The sequence below is a fragment of the Natator depressus genome, chromosome 1 (genome assembly GCF_965152275.1).
Source record: "Natator depressus isolate rNatDep1 chromosome 1, rNatDep2.hap1, whole genome shotgun sequence".
Lineage (NCBI taxonomy): Eukaryota > Metazoa > Chordata > Testudines > Cheloniidae > Natator > Natator depressus.
This window is the reverse complement of record NC_134234.1, coordinates 209256957-209277811: the sequence shown is the minus strand read 5'-3', so window position 1 is coordinate 209277811 and position 20855 is coordinate 209256957. Positions and strand designations below refer to the sequence as shown.

The window sequence follows — 20855 nt, the reverse complement described above, 5'->3', positions numbered from 1 at the left end:
TTCACCAATGGCTGGCCTGGCACAAGGATCAGGGCCCAGCTTGCTCCATGCTCAGCTCTGGCCCTGGTTGGTGCTGCTTCCTGTCTGGCTGGTAGGGCAGAGGCTCTCTGTTCCTCTTCCTGTTTGGCCAGGCCCAGCCACCCCCTGTCATGACACAGGGACAGCTGGACCAAATCTGCCACCCTCAGCACCAACCTCAAAGTCTGGGAGCTGGGGGGAGCTAAGGTCAAATGCCCTTTCTGCCGCATACCAAATGATGCCTCATCCCCACCCATTGTCTTCTGATGGGCTTGCCAACTGTCACCAACACCTGCCGTGCAGGGCAGGAGAGGGGAGAAGGGTAGTACATGAGGAAATGTATCAGGACAGCGTAAGGGGAGAGTATAAAAACACACTCATCCCACTCCTTGGCTGTAGCACTTGGAAACCCCTGGAGGCTGCTGCTTCACCAGGCCCTGTCCAATCCTGGCAGCCCATAGAATCATAGAATATCAGGGTTGGAAGGGACCTCAGGAGGTCATCTAGTCCAACCCCCTGCTCAAAGCAGGACCGATCCCCAACTAAATCATCCCAGCCAGGGCTTTGTCAAGCCTGACCTTAAAAACCTCAAAGGAAGGAGATTCCACCACCTCCCTAGGTAACGCATTCCAGTGTTTCACCACCCTTCTAGTGAAAACGTTTTTCCTAATATCCAACCTAAACCTCCCCCACTGCAACTTGAGACTATTACTCCTTATTCTGTCATCTGCTACCTCTGAGAACAGTCTAGAGCCATCCTCTTTGGAACCCCCTTTCAGGTAGTTGAAAGCAGCTATCAAATCCCCCCTCATTCTTCTCTTCCGTAGACTAAACATCCCCAGTTCCTTCAGCCTCTCCTCATAACTCATGTGTTCCAGTCCCCTAATAATTTTTGTTGCCCTCCGCCGGACTCTTTCCCACCTGCAGTCCTTGCCACCTGGGGAAGGGGGAGAGAGACCCCCCAAAGCTGCTTGGTGGCAGGATTGCTGCAGGTGACAAGAGGATGCAGATGATATTGCTGGACAAGTGAGAGTTCAGAGGAAGGAAGGGCAGAGGAAGTCAGGTTTCTGGGGGTAAAGTCAGGATGTAGGGTTGGTATCCCCTGAAGTGGTTGTCCTCCTCACTTGGTTTCCTCATTCAGCCCTTGCTCACCCTAGCAGCAGGGACTGGGTATATATGCCATCTCCACATACCTGGCAGGCAGTGTAGTTCAGTAAGCGTGAGGAGACCTGAGTTCCATTCCTGGCTCTGCCACTGACTTGCTTGAAACCTTGGTAAAGTCACTTCCCCTCTGTTCTTCAGCTTCCTGTCTGTCTGGTGGGGTGATAGTGCTCCTGCTCCCCAGGGTTTGTAAAGGGTTTCGAGGTCCATAGGGGATGAGCATCACATAAGTGCTTTTGTCCCTCCAGTCCATGAACGAGAAGAGGTCTGTAGGGTTGGTTGAGAGTTGTATGGTGAGATGGTTGCCCCTTTTGGGGTGTTAGTGATCTGACTAGGGTTTGCTTAGAAGGGTTTAATTGCCATATAGATTTCTGGGCTTGAGCTGGAGCCTGGGCTCTAGGATCCTGCATGGTGGTCCCAGACATCTGTGTGTAATGAAACAGCCCCCCAGCCCGAGCCCCGTGAGCCTGAGTCAGCTGGCACGGGCCAGGCGCAGGATTTTAATTGCAGTGTAAACATACCCGTAGATGGTTTGCTAACCTGAAGCAGACTTTTTCAATTTGTTGACAAAATCAGAACATTTTCATAACTGAATATTTTTTCAGTTTGCTAGCTGAACTGACAAATCAGTTATTCACTCGGCCCTAGCCAGGGGCCCATCCTTGATTCTTCTAGATCTGTCAGCACCCTTTAATACCACGGGGCACGTAATTTTGTTGATTCAGCTGCAGATCCTGGCCAGCAAAGATGGGCTCACACTTGAATGGTTCTGCTTTTTCCTGAAAGATGACAAGAGAGTGCTGCTGGGCAAGTGCCCGCATGTCCTCAGTGGTTCCCTCTTCCTGCACTCTGCAGGCTTCACTCTTTGTGCTTTACCTGCTCAATGTGTATCCACAGCTGATGGGTGAGGCTGTGACACTCTTTGGGTCATGACGCCACTATTATGCGACTGACATACAAGTCTGTGTCATCAAACCTGGATGGAGCGGTCTGCCTGCTCTCCCTGGCCAAGACAAAGGGTGGATGGAAATGAAAGGCTAAGGCTCAGTCCAGCAGTGACAGAAGTTAGGGAGAAGCCTGAATTTGTGGCAGAGAGAGTGCCTGACCCTGTTGTTGAAGGGGGTATGCCTGCCCTTTGTCAATGAGCTCCTGGAAACATTGCTGGGTCCCTCAACTGCTCCCCAGTTCCCAAATAGCATTGGTGGCCTGGAGCATCTCTTTCCATCTCCTTTGGGTGAGATGATTACAGTCATTTATGTGGTGCAAACCTCACCACGGTAACCCACACCTGTGACCTCCCTACTGGATGATTGCAAGTACTCTTCATTGAGCTTCCCTAGAAGACTCCTGAGATGCTACAACCAATGCAGAATACAGCTGCCCTCTGACTTAGTGGTTTTGGCCATAGGGAGCACATGATACCTCTTCTTTGCAGTCTACACTGGCTTCATGTCCAGCTGCATCCAAGTGTAGTTCAGGGTGTTGACATTGATCTACAAATTCCTACATGCCCCGAGGCTGGCTAGGCAATGCATTGTCAAGATCGGCAAGGCCACTCCTGCTAACAGTCCCCAGACTGAAACCTGTGGTGTCAGTGGGCACCCCTCCTTGTTATGGATTTCCACAGCCCAAAGAGAAACCCTGTATGTCCAGTGAAATTTTTATTTTAGATTAAGGGAAACAATCAAATAAGAAAGAAAAGGAAAGTCTTCATGAGAGTGTGGGCATTTTTTTGGTACCAGGCTGCATCAAATCTGCCTCACAATTGCTCTTCTGGACAGGCAGATGCTCCAGAAAGTAGAGGAGTAGTGCAAGAAAACTAAGTGCTAGCAGTTCCATAGCTGCCTAGCCCTAGACCACACCCAGCTCTGGCATTTGCAGCCCAGGGTGGCACAGCCAGGTTTGGTGTAAATCTTGAAGGGACAGGAAATGTGCTGTATTTATGTTGGGAGGAGTCCCTTTGAGGCTGACCAAGTCCTAAGTGGGTTTGGTTGATTTTTCCAGGGACCTCCCATGTGCAGTCTCCAGCAGCCATAATCTTGTATTCCCTACCCCTGGGAGCAGGAGAGAGGGAGGAGTACCAGGGCTGTGGAGGTGGAAGATGTGGGAGCCAGGCAGAGTTGGCTGATTACTTCCCACTAACCCTGTGCTTCCCTGTTGTTTTTGTGTCTGCAGCCTGCCCGCGAGGATTCTACCGTCACTCCCCAGAGACCAAGCGCTGCCTCAAGTGCCCCCCGAACAGCTCGTCCAGTGCTACAGGGGCCACAGCCTGTCCCTGCAACCTGGGCTTCTACCGGGCACCCACGGAGAGTCAAAGTGTTGCCTGCACTCGTGAGTCAGGGCTTGGGGAGGAGAGCAAGGGGACATGGAGAAGAGGAAGGGTCAGCAGGAGAGAGGAGGGAGGAGATCCAGATGCAGAGAGAAGGCTTTGGAGAGGGAGATGCTGGTGCTGTGGAGAGGGAAATGCCTTATGGGGCGGGGAGAGAGGCAGGTCCTGAGCCGCATGAGGGGAAGAGAAACTTCTGTACTGGTTTGTGCATTGGAGCCTGTATGCTGGATCTAATTCTCTGTCCCCCACTCTCTGCAGGTCCCCCTTCTACTCCCCGCAATGTCAGCTTCTCCCTGGTGGGGACGCAACTCTCCCTTTGGTGGCAGCCACCCAGCGACCATGGTGGGCGCAAGGATCTGACCTATAGCATCTCATGCCAGCGCTGCTCTGTCCTGGCATGCGAGCCATGTGAGGCTAGCGTGGTCTTCTCCCCCAGTGCCTCAGGCCTCAACAATACATCCATAGATGTGGATGGTCTAGAGGCTTATACCAACTACAGCTTCACCGTGAAGGCACGTAATGGTGTCTCGGAGGTCAGCCCTTTCCCTCAGCGGACCTCCCCTGCAGTCTGGGTCTCTGTCGGGCACGCAGGTGAGTCACCGAGGTGGGCAGGGGAGCGGTTTCCCTCGAAGGGGAGGCAAGAGGAGAGTCACTGTGGGTCTCTGAGCCTTCTTCATCTTATCTCTCTCCTTATGCTGCACCCGTCAGCATGGTACCTACCTTCTGCCTATTGACTGAGTCTCTTTTAAGGTGCCTGTAGCTCTGGCATCTAAGCTCTGTCACTGTCTTTGTCAGTCACTTTCCTGTTCTGTTTATAAACCAAAGTAGTGGCTGTAATAATCATTCAGAAAAAGCAGTAAGTTCACAAGGCGCTTTGCAGTCATGATGGGGCCCAAGTCTGCTCTCAGTTACACAGCCGCAAGGCGATGGGAACTGCCCCCGTGTAACAGTACAGAACTGGGCCTGTAGAGAGAGACACCTCCCTGCCCGATATATGCAACAAACAAACCACAACATCTTGGTGCAAATAGAGCCTTTAAACACACTGAAGTCAGGACATTCACAAGTGCAGGTTCCTACCTCACAACTCACTTATCCACCAATGATGGTGTGAGACATGGAAAGAGTGTGGCTTGACTCTTGGATCCCAGGATAATTCACAGTGCTGCCATTAGGGGACCATGTTTTCACACCTAAACAGAACACGTTTGCCCTGGACTAGCTGAGAGATGATAAATGTGGAGTCTCACGATGGCATTTCACTGTCACTTGTCAGAGCTGTATGGTGTTAAGTGAGGGTGTATTCATGTTGCTGTAGGAGCCCTACCTATGGAAATTCCTTTCTGCATTTAAAGTCTTCACCTTCATGCTGCATTAATAGAGCTACTGTGGGTGTGGAGGATGTTTCAAAAGTACAACAAAATCACAGCTGAAGTGCCCTTGCCATCAGCAATGATTTACTATTGAACCCCTGGCTTACCCTCAGGCACACCAGAGAAGGATGAGCTGAATGCAGTACTGGAAGCTCAGCAGGGGCAGCAATGGGAGAAGCTGTAATCTAGGGAAAGGGGCCACACAGAGCCTGGGAGGATGGAGTGGGTTTAGTTTGTGTTCTCATCTATTTCTGTTTCATGCCATTGCTCTCCCCCTGTAGCTCCAGTAACGGTGTCCCACCTGACTCTCACCCAACGTGATGACAGCAGCCTGTCTGTGTCTTGGCCAGCCCCACGGCACCGCAGCCGGAGCTCAGTGCAGTACGAGGTCATGTACTTTGAGAAGGTGAGAGGCACCTCCTCTCTGCTCCTTACCTGTGTCTCTTCTGCTTTTTGTTTGTGACACCCAGAAACTTTCCTCCTCTAGATGTCTAAATAATATGCTAGGAGTCGAAATAATAAGATGGGTGAACTAGAGTGCCTCATTTTAAATGAGTATATTGATATAATAGGCATCACAGAAACTTGGTGGAATGAGTGTAATCAATGGGACACAGTAATACCAGGGTACAAAATATATCGGAAGGACAGAACAGGTCTTGCTGGTGGGGGCGTGGCACTATATGTGAAAGAAAGCGTAGAATCAAATGAAGTAAAAATTTTAAATGAACCAAACTCTACCATAGAATCTCTATGGATAGTAATTCCCTGTTCTAATCATAAGAATATAGCAGTAGGGATCTATTACTGACCACCTGACCAGGATGATGATGGTGGCTGTGAAATTCTCAGGGAGATTAGAGAAGCTATTAAAATAAAAAACTCATTAGTAATGGGGGATTTCAGCTATCCCCATATTGATTGGGTACATGTCACCTCAGGATGGGATGCAGAGTTACAGTTTCTTGACATCTTAAATGACTGCTTCTTGGAGCAGCTAGTCATAGAATCATAGAAGATTAGGGTTGGAAGAGACCTCAGGAGGTCATCTAGTCCAAACCCCTGCTCAAAGCAGGACCAACCCCAAATAAATCATCACAGCCAGGACTTTGTCAAGCTGGGCCTTAAAAAAGTCTAAGGATGGAGATTCCACCACCTCCCTAGGTAACCCATTCCAGTGCTTCACCAACCTCCTAGTGAAATAGTTTTTCCTAATATCCAACCTAGCCCTCCCACACTGCAACTTGAGACCATTACTCCTTGTTCAGTCATCTGCCACCACTGAGAACAACCTCTAAAAGCCTTGGCTGGGATGATTTAGTTGGTGTTGGTCCTGTTTTGAGCAGGGGATTGGACTAGATGACTTCATGAGGTCTCTTCCAACCCTAACATTCTATGATTCTTTGGAAACCCCCTTCAGGTAGTTGAAGGCTGCTATCAAATCCTCCCTCCCTCTTCTCTTCTGCAGATTAAATAAGCCCAATTCCCTCAGCCTCTCCTCATAAGTCATGTGCCCCAGGCTCCTAATCATTTTTGTTGCCCTCCGCTGGACTCTCTCCAATGTGTCCACATCATTTCTGTAGAGGGGGGCCCAAAACTGGACACAGTACTCCAGATGTGGCCTCACCAGTGCCAAATAGAGGGGAATAATCACTTCCCTCGATCTGCTGGCAATGCTCCTACTAATGCAGCCCAATATGCCGTTAGCCTTCTGGGCAACAAGGGCACACCGTTGACTGCTATCCAGCTTCTTGTCCACTGTAACCCCTAGGTCCTTTTCTGCAGAACTGCCACTTAGCCAGTCGGTGCCCAGCCTGTAGCAGTGCATGAGATTCTTCCGTCCTAAGTGCAGGACTCTGCACTTGTCCTTGTTGAATCTCATCAGATTGCTTTTGGCCCAATCCTCCAATTTGTCTAGGTCCCTCTGGACCCTATCCCTACCCTCCAGTATATCTACCTCTCCTCCCAGCTTAGTGTCATCCATGAACTTGCTGAGGGTGCAATCCATCCCATCATACAGATCATTAATGAAGATCTGAACAAAACCGGCCCCAGGACCAACCCCTGGGGCACTCCACTTGATACTGGCTGCCAACTAGACATCGAGTCATTGATCACTACCCGTTGAGCTTGGAACCCACGAGAGGAGAGGCAATTCTTAATTTAGTCCTAAGTGGAGCACAGGATCTGGTCCAAGAGGTGCATATAGCTGGACCGCTTGGTAATTAAACTTAAGATCCCTGTGGCAGGGAAAACACCACAGCAGCCCCACACTGTAGCATTTAATTTCAGAATGGGGAACTACACAAAAATAAGAAGGTTAATTAAATAGAAATTAAAAGGTACAGCGCCAAAAGTGAAATCCCTGCAAGCTGCATAGAAAGTTTTTTAAGACACCATAATACAGGCTTAACCTAAATGTATACCCCAAATTAAAAAACATGGTAAGAGAACCAAAAAAGTGCCACTGTGGCTAAACAACAAAGTAGAAGAAGGAGTGAGAGGCAAAAAGGCATCCTTTAAAAAGTGGAAGTTAAATCCTAGCGAGGAAAATACAAAGGAACATAAACTCTAGCAAATGAAATGTAAACATATAATTAGGAAGACCAAAAAAAGAACAGCTAGCCAAACACTCAAGAACAAATAGCAAAAAAATGTTTAAGTACATCAGAAGCAGGAAGCCTGCTAAACAAACAATGGGGCCACTGGACGATCAAAATGCTAAAGGAGCACTCAAGGACAATAAGGCCATTGCGGAGAAACTAAATGAATTCTTTGCATCGGTCTTCACGGCTGAGGATGTGATGGAGATTCCCAAACCTGAGCCATTCTTTTTAGGTGACAAATCTGGGGAATTGTCCCTGATTGAGGTGTCATTAGAGGAAGTTTTGGAACAAATTGATAAACTAAACAGTAATAAGTCACCAGGACCAGATGGTATTCACCCAAGAGTTCTGAAGGAACTCAAATGTGAAACTGCAGAACTACTAACTGTAGTCTGTAACCTTTCATTTAAATCAGCTTCTGTACCAAATGACTGGAGGATAGCTAATGTGACACCAGTTTTTAAAAAGGGCTCCAGAGGTGATCCCAGCAATTACAGGCCGGTAAGCGTGACTTCAGTGCTGGGCAAACTGTTTGAAACTATAGTAAAGAACAAAATTGTCAGACATACAGATGAACATAATTTGTTGGGGAAGAGTCAACATGGTTTTTGTAAAGGGAAATAATGCCTCACCAATCTACTAGAGTTCTTTGAGGGGGTGACCAAGCATATGGTCAAGGGAGATCCAGTGGATATAGTGTACTTAGATTTTCAGAAAGCCTATGATAAGGTCCCTCACCAAAGGCTCTTAAGCAAAGTAAGCTGTCATGGGATAAGAGGGAAGGTCCTCTCATGGATTGGTAACTGGTTAAAAGATAGGAAACAAAGGGAGGAATAAACGGTCAGTTTTCAGAATGGAGAGAGGTAAATAGTGGTGTCCCCTAGGGGTCTGTATTGGGCCCAGTCCTATTCAACATATTAATAAATGATCTGGAAAAAGAAATAAACAGTGAGGTGGCAAAATCTGCAGATTATACAAAATTGCTCAAGATAGTTAAGTCAAAGGCAGACTGCAAAGAGTTATAGAAGGGTCTCTCAAAACTGGGTGACTGGACAACAAAATGGCAGATGAAATTCAGTGTTGATAAATGCAAAGTAATGCACATTGGAAAACATAATCCCAACTATACATATACAGTGATGGGGTCTAAACTGGCTGTTACCACTCAAGAAAGAGATTGTGGAGTCATTGTGGATAGTTCTCTGAAAACATCCACTCAATGTGCAGCGGCAGTCAAAAAAGCGAACAGAATGTTGGGAATCATTAAGAAAGGGATAGATAATAAGACAGAGAATATCATATTGCCTCTTTATAAATCCATGGTATGGCCACATCCTGAATACTGCATGTAGATGTGGTCGCCCCAAGTCAAAAAAGATATATTGGAATTGAAAAAGGTTCAGAAAAGGGCAACAAAAATGATTAGGGGTATGGAACAGCTGCCATATGAGGAGAGATTAATAAGACTGGGACTTTTCAGCTTGGAAAAGAGATGACTAAGAGGGGATATGATTGAGGTCTATAAAATCCTGACTGGTGTGGAGAAAGTACATAAGATAGTGTTATTTACTCCTTCTCATAACACAAGAACTAAGGGTCACCAAATGAAATTAATAAGCAGCAGGTTTAAAACAAACAAAAAGAAGTATTTCTTCACACAATGCACAGTCAACCTGTGGAACTCCTTGCCAGAGGATGTTGTGAAAGCCAAGACTATAACAGGGTTCAAAAAAGAATTAGATAAGTTCATAGATAAGTTCATGGTCCATCAATGGCTGTGTTTGCCAGAAGCTGGGAATGGGCGACAGGGGATGGATCACTTGATGATTACCTGTTCTGTTCATTCCCTCTGGGGCACCTGGCATTGGCCACTCTCGAAAGACAGGATACTGGGCTAGATGGACCTTTGGTCTGACCCATTATGGCCGTTCTTATGTTCTCTGTTTCCATGTGTGTGTTAGCTGTTACCTGTTCTCTGTTACCTGTTGTCTGGCCCCCACAGGGAGAGGATGCACACTACACAGTGAAGCAATTCCATGAACCCAATGTCACTCTAAGGGACCTGCAGCCGGACACAGCCTACCTGCTCCGTGTGCGCTCCATCACGCCCCTAGGCCCTGGCCCCTTCTCCCAGGAACAGGAGTTTCGCACCCTCCCGCCAGGTGAGGCACAGCTTCCCTCTATCTGATTGGTGGGTTGCAGGGGCTTCCCACTTATGCCCTAGGTTCTTCCCCCAGCACATAGAGTTGTGGAAGAAAAGAACAGACGAATAGTACTTTTGGGATTCTTCTTATCTGGGTCCAAGTCCTGCCGCATTTTACCTGGCCCCTGAGCATGATTCTGGTTGTGAACTCAGCTACAAGCTGGAACAAGGTAGGTGAAGGAAGGGAGGTCTCCCTGAGAGCACAGAGTGTTGCGATTAGTGCTGCAGACACCACGTGATAGGGGAGCACCCTGTCTCTCACAGGCCTCTCACCCCCAGCCCCAGGTCAGTGCAGGATTGTTCCCTACATCCTATATGAGGGGTCTCCCTCTCAATCCCTTTTGGAGACAATTCCACAGACTCACAGATCTCAACATAGTGTCCTGACATTCAGCCTAAACTTTCTCTTCCTTAATGTCACACTGCTGCCACTAGCTCTAACACTTTTTGTTTTGCTTTTGAATTGTAGTGGTCTAGCTAGCATTGGTTGTAAGTGAAATATTGTCTCATCCTTCATTCTCCCTTAGTTCTCCTTTGTCTAGGAATTTCCTGTTTTTCTTTCTCCTGGGTGTTTCCCCAAATGTCCCACTAGTTAAATTTTCTAAAGAATAGCGGTGTTATTAGAACTGGGTGAAAAACAATAATAAAAAAAATCAAATAATAGAGTTGAGAAGTTGTGTCAGGTAAGTGATTCAGTTAATAGAATTCACCCAGCTCTCCTAGTCACGTAGCTCTTGTTGTGATAAACATGCATGGACTGTTGTGGACTAGAATTGCTCTGCCTCGAGAATCTGAATGGAGAAGAGAATCTGCTTTATCCAAACAAACCGGACACAAACCCCGTTGCAAGACAGAAACTAGGACCAATATTTTAAAAACAGGAGCCTGCAGTTAGGCTCCCAAGTCCATAATTAGTCATCTGCTGGATTTTCAAAAGTGCTCAGTACCCAGCAATTGCCAATGAACTAATTGGCCTCAGGACCAAGCTCAGAGTTTGATGAATGTGTGCAGAAGGTGGAGGAAAATGTCCATTTTTCAGGACAGATTGCATGAGTGGGGAAGAAGGCAAGCTAGACTCCTTTGGAGACTAAAGCCTCCTGTGTGCCAGGCTCCCTGACTTCATTCCTGAGCAGAACGAAGGGTCTAATACAAAGTGGGCAGGTACAAACAGCTGAGAAGGAGGGAGCGGAAATATTTGATATCTGAAAGTATTTGGAAAAATAATTCAGTTGGAGCTGAATATCAGGATCTTAGCTGGGATTCATCCAGACATCCCTTTGAAGGTGAATTTTATTCATCCAACATGTGAAATAACAATAATAATGGTATTTGGCCCAAACCTGCTGGCTTTTACACTCAAAGTGCCATGTGGCTATGCACTATGTACATGGGTAATAATTATACACTGGGAGTCCAGTCTGGCTGATGGCCACACCTCAGGATGTGTCAGCACTATTCCTTCCCTGCTCCCATCCCCATGTTCCCTGAAATGACACTACTGGTATTTCTAGCCACTTGTAGTTCTATGCTATTGCCCAGCACTAGGGAGGGCAGATGGCCATGGCTCGTTCAGCACCATCTGCTAGACAGGCTGGCTGTTACATTCCCAGTCACCACAACCTGGGGAGGGGAGTGCTGGTCTTTTGCATTTGTGCGGGGAAAGCATGTGACTGTCGTTCTATCCCGCAGACACCGGGGCTCCATCTGGCGGGGTGCTTGTCTCCATTGTCTTTGGAATCCTACTGTTTATTGGGCTGGTTGTGGGAATCTTCGTCTTCACACAAAGGTAAACTCAGCCCCTTCTTGGGTTAAAAGGAGGGTGGGCTGGGTGGTATGGTGAGGGACGAGCTGTGGAGAGAGGAGCCGGGCAGTGTGATGGTGAGGCTTGGCTGTTCATTGGGGAGCAGAACGGATAGAAGTTGGGGGTGACTGGTTAGAGATGGAAGGGAGGATGGGAGGCCATGGCCAGCTGGAAGGAGACAGTTGTGGTTTGACGGTGTACTGAGGGACTTGCCCATTTGCACTGACAATGTGCTCATGCTGTAGAAGGTGACTTGCAGGGCTGGCATGAGGTTTGCATGGTAGGTCTGTGGGGTTGGCACTCACTGCTGACAACTGAGAAAGGAGTAGTGGCTTTCCCCACTATCCTATTTCCTCTTGGACACAGGGCCGATGCAAGGATGTTTCACACCCTAGGCGAAACTTCCACCGTGCACCCACCCGCCCCAGAAGCCGTGCGGCAGCTCCCCGCACCCCTCCCTCCCTCCCCTCGGCCTGGGGAGCCGTGCGGCAGCTCCCTACCCCCCTCCCTCCCCTTGGCCTGGGGAGCCGTGCGGTAGCTCCTCCTCCCCTTGGCCCGGGGAGCCGTGTGGCAGTTCCCCGCCCCGCCCCGCCCCCGTTGGCCTAGGGAGTCTGTGCGGCAGCTCCCCGCCCCAGCTCACCTCTGCTCCGCCTCCTCCCCGAGCATGACGCCACCATTCCGCTTCTCTCACCTCCCAGGCTTGTGGTGCCAATCAGCTGTTTGGCGCTGCAAGCCTGGGAGGGAGAGAAGCAGAGCGGGGTGGCATGCTCAGGGGAGGAGGCGGAGCAGAGGTGAGCTGGGGTGTGGAGTGGTTCCCCTGTGCACCGAGCCCTTCCCCCGACCATTACTTGCTGCAGGCAGCCCTCCCCGCGCCCTCCTACCCCAGCTCACCTCCGCTCCACTGCCTCTCCAGAGCATGCTTTTAGCCACCCCCAACTAGTTGGCGCCCTAGGTGGCCGCCTAGTTTGCCTAGTGGTTGCACTGGCCCTGCTTGGACACTACCCCTTTGTGATCTGGCACTGTGATGGCATTATGTCTTTGTCAGGGTGCCATTTCATGCATTGCAGGGGGACAGAACAGGTTTGGGATGGTGGACTCCAAATTCTAACCCTGGCCCTGCCCACCCCCTACCATAGAAAGCTGATGTTGTCTGCTCATGTTTGGATGTGAAGGGGAGCTCTTTCAGGAGGAAGGAAGCAGGAGCTGATTAAGTCTGTGACATTTTAGCCACTAAAGATTGTAAACTTCATAGTCTGAACTAGAAGAGCAGGGGGTCAGGACTGAGGCAAAGCAGCAGAGCTGTTTGAGGCCGGCAGTCCTGTGCGTTTTCACAAGGGCCTATGTATTCTGCACCTGCAGAAATTGCAGCAAACTCCACCCCCTATTAATTATGGGGCTACCTCTCCTGGTTGCAAAGAAAATCTTGAGAATGTGAACCAAATGTAAGTGGTGCTGCGACTGGGTCTGCAGACAGCCTGAACAATAACTCTGAGAGGTGTGAACTGCTCTGTTTCTATTAAGAGAGTGTTAGCTGTAACAGTTTGTTGTTGTTATGCAATAATTTACATAGCACGGGTAACTTATTTCAGTACTGATCACTTCAGCAGAAACATCCAACTCATGTTCATATCCATGATCTCAATCTCCCATATGCCACCTCCCACAGCTGTCCCCAGGCCAGCTCAGCTACTAAATTCTCCAGCTTCTTATGATGCCATTATATGTTGTCACTAGAAGGACCTGTGGCACACTGAAAACTAGAAGTGTGGGGACAATGTAAATTAATGGATTTTAATCTCTAAGTAACTTCCCTGGGCCCTGTGCAATGGTATTGTTCATTCCCATGCGTAGTGAGTTAAAACCTCAGTTTTAAGCGTAAATGAAGCTGCTGCGGTATTTCGCACCTTCGTCATCAGAACACAGGAAGTGGGTGCAGCACTTGGATTCACACTGCTGTAGAGTGCATGGAGCCCTGATCCTGAACAGCTGGGGAAAGGACTCCGAGACGTCTGCTCTTGCCTTTGCCTTAGTGTCCTGTTGCTCTGCTAATCATTCAGGTTTAATGATGACTGTCTATCTATGTCTTCCAGGAAAGCCCGTTGTCACCAAGCGCGGCCAGACTATGACATCTCAGCCTTCGACCGAGGTGAAATCCAAAGCCAGGAAGGGGAGGGGAGCTCTGCTGGGAGAGAGGGCAGCGGGTCCAGGAGGAGGTCTGGGGTGGGTCAGATATTCTTAATGAGAGAGACTGGAGGGCCCTGGCTCTGGATGAGCTTCCTTGGCTGTCAGCACTTTCTACATTAGTTTGTTTCTTCCCTTAATGGCTCTGGTTTTCCACATACGATTGCCAGCTGGTTCGCCCAGTGCTCTGGTTGGGAAACCAGAGCATCCCGGCTCTCAAGAGAGTCCCAGGAATCTTGGTGATAGGGTGTTTATATCTCTCTGTTTCCCTTTGCCATAGAGGAGAAGGTCTGGTTGAAGCCCTATGTGGATCTACAGCCCTATGAGGACCCGAGCAGGGGGGTCTTGGAGTTCACCAAGGAACTAGATGTGGCCTATGTCACCATGGAGAATGTTATCGGGGAGGGTGAGTCTCATTGGGGCTGGCTCGGTGCCCTCATTCCTGGGTTTCCCCCTCACACCTCCCTTTGCCTGCTGCCCCTATTCCTGCATTCCCCAGTAACCTCCTGTCTCTGGTGGTGCCGCAGGGGAGTTCGGGGAGGTCTATCGCGGCACCCTGCGCATGCCAGGGAAGGAGCGTATTGTGGTCGCCATCAAGACCCTGAAGTCAACGTATTCGGACTCTCAGTGGTGGAATTTTCTGCGTGAGGCAACAATCATGGGCCAGTTCAATCACCACAACATCGTGCGCCTGGAGGGGGTTGTCACCAAGCGTAAGATCCCATGTGGGATGGGCAGTGCTGTGCGAGTCCAGGGTGGGGATAGAACGGCAATATTCCTGTGAGAACCAGAGGAGGAGAGAGTGCTGCCCACTAGCCTGTGCAGGGGAGAGAGGAAGACTACCATCATGTTAGCCTGTGGCAGAGAGAGGGATGTAGCTCTGTGAGAGTTAGGGGACACCATCATGAGAGCCCCAAGTAGGGATGGTGGGGGAGTGAGGAGTAGGGATGTGTCTCCTGTGGGCATGAGGAGAGGAAAGGTATGAATTCATCTCTGGAGGTGTGAGGGGGGAAGGCAGGGAGCTGGCTGGGGCTGGGCTCCAAGTTGGGGGTGTGGGGTGAAGGGCACTGCAGGGTGAACAGGAGGTGAGGAGTCAAGCTGCTTTGTGAGTAAGGGAGCCAGGTGGCTCACGGTGGGTCCTGTAGCAGAGAGGGGTGCAGTGTGGGTGATGCTGTTTTTCCCTCTTGCCCCAGGGAAGCCAATGATGATCATCACTGAGTATATGGAGAATGGTGCCCTGGACACGTTCCTCCGGGTGAGGGACAGGAGTTTGTAATGTGTTTGTATGCTGTTGGCACTTGCCAGCAATTGCCTGTGCTGAGGGGCAGGGAAACTTGGCCACTTCCACTCACAGAGAGCTCTGTTTGCTGGGAATTGCACCCGCAGCTGAAGCTGGATCCCATTCAGACTGTTTATTGTCCAAGGGCTTTCCCTACTGGGGAATGAACTGCAGATCCCTGGTTATGATTCCAGAGGGCTCTCCTTCCTCCCTTCTGATCCTCTCACCTGTGATGTTTGCTAGTCCCCTTGCGAACTGGTAAGCCCGCTAGCCAAGAATCTGCAGACTCCAGTGACCTGAAGGAACCTGTTTCTTTCCCCCTTGCCCTGCAGGAGAACGAGGAGAAGTTCAGCTCTGTACAGCTGGTAATTATGCTGCAGGGCATTGCCTCAGGCATGACCTACCTCTCAGACCGCAACTACGTGCACCGGGACCTGGCTGCCCGCAACATCTTGGTAACTCACAGCCTACAGTGCAAGGTGTCTGACTTCGGCCTGTCCCGGATATTGGAAAATGATGTGGAGGGGACATACGAAACTAAGGTGACATGTCAGCAACCTGTGTGAAGGCTGGGGGCCCCTCAGGGTCTTATAACTTCTAAATGGAATTATTGTACATTGTGGGTAGAGAGCCTTCTGGATCTCATGCTAAGGGAGACCAGGCCAGGTGAAGATTTGGATGGGAAACCTCCAAGGAGGGGTGTGGGTGACTCAGAAGGTGGTGCTCTTCCCTCTGAAGTCAGTATGGACCTCAGAGTGGTGCTGGCAAGCACTGTGCTGGAGTGGCTGTCATTTAGGTGAGGTGTAAAACCAAAGTCCTGACCATTTGCAGTCAGTTAAGAGCCTATGTCACTTTGTATAAACTTTCGGAATTAACCATGGCGTCCTGACCAAATTCCAACTTGGATGGTTCTGTGACACCTCCCTAGCATTCCCCCTATGGATTCAGTTGGATAAAGGAGTCTCCTTCATTTTTTCCCCAAAACTGTCACTCACTGTTAAAACGTTGTCTTATTTAGCCCAGCGATGGCTGCATGTCACTGGTGGATGAAGCAAGCACATTGTTTTATGTGGTTTGTAATGCACTTTGGGATCCTCTGGGGTGAACAGTGTTGAAATATGACCAGATGGTAACGCTAGCTGTGCTCTGGCCCCTCCCTGCAGGGCGGGAAGATCCCCATCCGCTGGACAGCACCCGAGGCCATTGCCCATCGGATCTTCACCTCAGCCAGTGATGTCTGGAGTTACGGCATTGTCATGTGGGAGGTGCTGTCCTTTGGGGACAAGCCCTACGGAGACATGACCAATCAGGAGGTAACAGGGAGGGAGAGGCTGTGGTGTTGGCGTGGAGGTCATGTGCTGAGCAGGCAGGGCTAGGCCTAAGCTAAATGGAATGGAGAAGGCACACAGGACCACCTACTTTGGGGAACCCACTGTCTGCAATCCCTGCTCGTGGCACCCCTGCCCCTCTAAGAGTAGCCACTGCCACCAGTGTATGCTAACCCCTGCCGTATGACAGGGGAATAAACTCTTGTTACCCTAACCTCATTCATGTTAGTGGAGCGAGGAAAAAAGACCCAGCCCTCTGGGGTGTCACACTTGTATTTCCCCCACACCACGTGGCAGGCTGTTCCCAGCAGAGTTGGTTAAGCAAGGACTTATTCAGCTATAATCCCATAAAAAGATAAAGGATGGCTTACTCCGGCCAAGGCCACCATGAGTACAGAGAAAAGCTCTTTTCCCCCCTTCACCTCTGAAAACCCCTCTCGGTCTCCTCCCACCCAGACTACCCTTTTGTAGTATTCTGGATAATTATTTTACCTCATCGTCCCTATTCTCCACTCCCCGCCTCGGCAAGATTATCCCGCTGAATTCTTCCTCAGAGATTGTTAACCCTTTCCCCACTAATCCTGGGACAGGACTATAGATCCCCATATCTCACATCTGGAAAGATGAACATGTGTGTATGGAGATGGGAGCCCAGTGACAAGTGTCAATTTAAACCCCATTGTACCTATCAATGTGCTCCCTGGCACCTCCAAGCATCCTGATCCCTCACTAGGCTGCCCAGTAACCTTCCCCCATACGTGTTTATGAAGTGACCCCATCTGCTTTTCATCGCACAGGGCTCCACAAAACTCTGTGACCATCACATGGTTTTCCCTAGGGAGGCATTCTGGCTCCTCTTTGATAATCTCTGTGGTGTCTCTGCCATGAGTAGAATTTGTTCACAAGTCTCTCTGCCCTTCTGGGTGTAGGTGATGAAGAGCATAGAGGATGGGTACCGACTCCCCCCCCCTGTGGACTGCCCATCCATCCTCTATGAGCTCATGAAAGGCTGCTGGTCGCACGATCGTATGCGACGGCCCCGCTTCCAGGAGATCCAGGGCCAGCTAGAACATTTCATCTCCAGCCCCCATTTACTCCGATCTGTTGCAGACTTCGACCCCAGGTAGGTGGTGCTGGGGTGGGAGGTTTCGCAGAACTGGGAGAGAATGCAGTTGGTTCCTGGCTCCAGCATTGGTGCTTTCCCCAGAAGATGGGGCACTGACAACACAGGGGAGAGGAGCCTCCAAGCAGTGTGTGCAGGACATGGAAGTACTGTCTCTTTGGTGCCAGCACAGGACACTGTTGCTGAGTTACGGCTCAGGGAGTGTAGGGAGCAGACAAACCTGCCTGGCCCCAGCAGAGGATACTCTTGCTCTTTAGATAAGTTCCAGTTTTATGGTGCTGACATTCAGTTCAAGGTAGTTGCCTTGATAATGACTTTTTGTCCCCAGGGTGACGCTGCGGCTCCCCAGCTGCAGTGGGTCTGACGGGATCCCTTATAGGTCAATCCCAGAATGGCTGGAATCCATCCGCATGAAGCGGTATATCATCAACTTCCGCACCGCTGGCTTGGACACCATGGAATCCATCCTGGAGCTCACTACTGAGTAAGCAGAAGCCACTGTGGTCCTCCTGGGTGGACCTGGCTCCTCTTAGAGCCAGCAGGGCATGGGGTGAGACCCACACTAAACTTATGCAGCCATCCCTGTGGTATCTGAGCACACCTCCAGAAATGGGTACACAGATTTCCCATGGGGATCATAGCATCCCCTTCCTGCTCTCTGGAGTCACAAAGAGGGGGAGCTTTCCCCTTTCCCGGAAGGTGATAAAACCGACTCATCCTAATCCCCTGGAGCTTGTTCCATAGCTGTAGCCCTCCACCTCCTCATAGGCTCTGCCAGCTGAGTCTTCTCTGCTCTGCCCTCCTGGAGTCTGAAATATAAGGGTTCTGCTGTGTCCTCCCAGACGTATTGTGGACAGCCATCAGCCACAGGCAGCTGCTCTTCTTGAGCACTGAGAGGCAGTCTCCTGAGCAGGCCTGCTCCCAGCCATGTAGGACTTTGGAAAGGAGGAGCAGGGGCTTGCATCAGACTCTGAACTGGCTAGGCAGGGAAGGCAGAATGTGAGGCTCTGTAGGGACATGTTGTCCATGGTCTCTCTCGGTCAGCTGGCCAGCCACTCTGTGCTCTACCAGCTTTAGTTTCTCAGTGGCAGGCACAGTCTGCTGCAGGTACAGCATGTCTGGTCTGGAGATGCTAAAGCTCTGCTTGGGACTCCATTGCCAGGAAAGGGGGCTGTCTGCTGCTCAGACCCAGAGGGGAAAGTACATCAAGGAGCAGAGCTGAGTCTAACAGGACTCCCCCTACCTTTGAGGACAGATTCCTCTGCAGGCTCTGCCAACTGACAGTCTTCTCTGCTCTGTCCATGGGGAGCCTGAATCAGGTGCTGCTCATCCATGCCACCTGGACAGCAGAGAGCCCATGCGGTTGATGCTCAATAGGAAGGAGTCAGAGCAGGCTGCATGGGTGGCATAGCCCTCATGCTTGTAAGGAGATATCAGGAAATGGGAGGGGCTGGGATCAGCGTGCATAGCACCAGGGGAGTATGGTAAGTACATAATTTAAGGAAGCATCTGCCTAGAGGAAGGGCAGGAGCCACAGGAGTGGGACATAGGAAGACGCTGGTTTATTTGTGGGGGGGGGGGGGAAGACAATTGGTGTATCATGTGTGATAGTTATAACAGTGACATTTAGGTCCAGTGTCATGGGTGTCCATCTTCCTCCCTCCACGTCCCACATCCCCATGCCGGCAGGAAGAGTAAGCTGCTGAGTCTGATGGCAGCAGTGACATGCAGCCCTGCAGTAGGCTCTCAACATCCATTGACTACAGGGGAGGGCACTAGGGGGGCAGTAGGCTCTAAGATAAAGGCAGGGAGAAGTGCCTGCACCTAGGAACTGATCCTAGGGTTTGATTTCCACAGAATGAATGGTAGCCCTGTGCCACTCCATTCCCCTGTCAACAAGGAGCAAGAGCATTGAGTCAACTGATCTTTCTCTTCTCCCTCCCCCAATCTCTTTAAGGGACTTGAAAAAGATGGGGGTGTCACTTCCAGGCCACCAGAAGAGGATTCTCTGTAGCATCCAGGGCTTCAAGGAGTGACCGGGCCTCAGGCCCTCAAGCTGCCAACATTCCCAAGCCTACTGGGTGTCACTTGGAGCCATTCCCATGGCAGTTGTTTCCAAGAAGAGAGACTGAGGTGATCAAAGCAACTAACAGGACAAAAAGAACTCTCTCGCAAAACCTGCCTGCTCTGCTCTGCCTGCTCCATTACTCCATCCATGTGTGTGTCTGCACCGAGGCTGCAGGGTGCTGTACATACGCCAGAGCCAGGACAGCGTTCTCAGCTCCAACACTTGACATTCTCTGTACAATATTCTGTGCAGCACTGAAATAGCCCCTGCAGCACAGACTGGGGCCTGAGTGATACAGAGGAGGAAATCTTTAGGGATGCAGAGACACATGGAGTGACAGCCCTGTTAAGATCTGTTGAGAGACAAGAACTGAAATACAGCGGAGAATCTCTAGGGAACCTACATGGGGGCTTGGACAGAAGAAAGCCCCATCCCTGCTTTTCCTGCTACCACCTTTGGAGCATGTTCCTTATTGCTGCAACAGGGCATCTGCCTTCCCCATTTCATTGTTATGGTGGAAGCAGGTACAATCATCTGCAGAGATCAGGGTAAGGATTGTTCTTAGCTCTCATTGCAGTGAGTTTATCTGCCAATAATGCTAAGTAACTATATACGCCTTCCCCTATTATACACTGCGCCATCCTCCCTGTGAGGGAGGGGAGAGCCTGAAAAAGAAGGAAAGGGGGTACCCTGCTCTTGCTCATGTGCTTCCTGTAGTTTCTTCCATGAGACAGAACCAGGGTTAATGCTGAAGCAGGGATATTCACACCCCACCATGTGTAGCCTGTACTTCCCCTTCTCCTGTTCTCCTCTGCAGCCTGTTCCAAATGTGGGGATGGGCTGCTTTTGCTGCAAGGGGGGAATTGTTCCTGTGTGGAATAAATATGGATTTTTAAAGTCTTGGTGCTCAGGGGAAGGCACTGTGGGCTGTAACTTTTTTGTAAATAAACTAATGGCAGAGGCAGGGGCTCTGTGGCTTTCCTTGATTAGTATGTGGGCACTATAGGGAGCTTTCCTTCAGTAGTGTCCAGATGCAGGGCGAGATCTGTAAGGGCCAGCTATGCTAGGCATAGGCTCTCTCGTGCCGCACTGCTCAAACCTGAGGTGGCTTATACCTTCCCCTGTTCCCCAACGGGCACTCAACCCCAGGAGTCCCTCACCCTTGTGGGGCAGGATTTACTGCTGTATCTATTAATACTGTATCACTTGTGTTGTCCCTGGGGATCTCCCAGCTCCAGCCCAAACTGGCTGCCCTGGCATTGTAAGATCTGACAGACCACAGCCCTGCTGCAGTGGCACAGCTGTCAGCCATGCAAGCCCTCAAGTGAAGCCAGTGTAGGCACTCCCAGCTGCTGCTGCAGAAATGACACTCCTGTCAGCTGGAG

General features: G+C 50.2%; 1 protein-coding gene across 1 annotated transcript in view; it reads left to right on the top strand.

The window, feature by feature from the left end:
- EPHA1 (EPH receptor A1) overlaps positions 1-20431 on the top strand; it is a 64515-nt gene extending 44084 nt beyond the window's left edge. Inside the window, exons 5-18 of the mRNA XM_074934692.1 lie at positions 3355-3510; positions 3767-4099; positions 5163-5287; positions 9490-9649; positions 11380-11476; positions 13582-13637; positions 13953-14078; positions 14200-14385; positions 14866-14927; positions 15284-15493; positions 16115-16264; positions 17209-17402; positions 17731-17886; positions 19360-20431. Of these exons, the coding sequence (XP_074790793.1) occupies positions 3355-3510; positions 3767-4099; positions 5163-5287; positions 9490-9649; positions 11380-11476; positions 13582-13637; positions 13953-14078; positions 14200-14385; positions 14866-14927; positions 15284-15493; positions 16115-16264; positions 17209-17402; positions 17731-17886; positions 19360-19438 (2090 nt within the window). The 3' untranslated portion in view covers positions 19439-20431. The remainder of the gene's footprint in view (positions 1-3354; positions 3511-3766; positions 4100-5162; positions 5288-9489; positions 9650-11379; positions 11477-13581; positions 13638-13952; positions 14079-14199; positions 14386-14865; positions 14928-15283; positions 15494-16114; positions 16265-17208; positions 17403-17730; positions 17887-19359) is intronic.
- Positions 20432-20855: the final 424 nt, after the last annotated feature.